Raw genomic sequence first — 355 nt, 5'->3', positions numbered from 1 at the left:
AGCCCTCCGCGTTCACCATATAGAGCACGTACTGCTCCAGCCGGTGCTCGGGCACCGAGGCGTTGTAGTGCGGGCAGTAGATGTCCAGGTAGTCATTGACATTCACCTGCACCGTGTAGCCCTCCCGACGCAGGCTGCAAGGGAAGGGGGGACAGGGGGTCAGGAACACCCCCTGCACCTTCCCAAACACCATCCCCCTTCTTGAAAGGGACTCAGATGATGGAGAACGGGCAGGTGCCAGAGCAAGGAGCCCGGGGGCAGCAGTATCCCCCTGCTCAACCTCTGGCTGGAGCCCCTGACACACCGAGACCCCTGTGCAACCTCAGCCCCAGGGACCCGTGGTGAAGCATCACCG

The 355-nt window shown here is 62.8% G+C and overlaps 1 protein-coding gene across 1 annotated transcript in view; it reads right to left on the bottom strand.

Moving 5' to 3' along the window:
• Window positions 1-134, bottom strand: part of LOC104490353 (ephrin-A3-like) — a gene marked incomplete at both ends in the record, with an annotated part of 445 nt that extends 311 nt beyond the window's left edge. Inside the window, one exon of the mRNA XM_010132622.1 lies at window positions 3-134. Coding sequence (XP_010130924.1) covers window positions 3-134 — 132 coding nt within the window. The remainder of the gene's footprint in view (window positions 1-2) is intronic.
• Window positions 135-355: the final 221 nt, after the last annotated feature.

The sequence above is a fragment of the Buceros rhinoceros genome, unplaced genomic scaffold (assembly GCF_000710305.1).
Source record: "Buceros rhinoceros silvestris isolate BGI_N320 unplaced genomic scaffold, ASM71030v1 scaffold33133, whole genome shotgun sequence".
NCBI classification, from domain to species: Eukaryota; Metazoa; Chordata; class Aves; order Bucerotiformes; family Bucerotidae; genus Buceros; species Buceros rhinoceros.
Note: the sequence above shows the minus strand (reverse complement) of the source record. Positions and strands in the feature narration are given on the sequence as shown.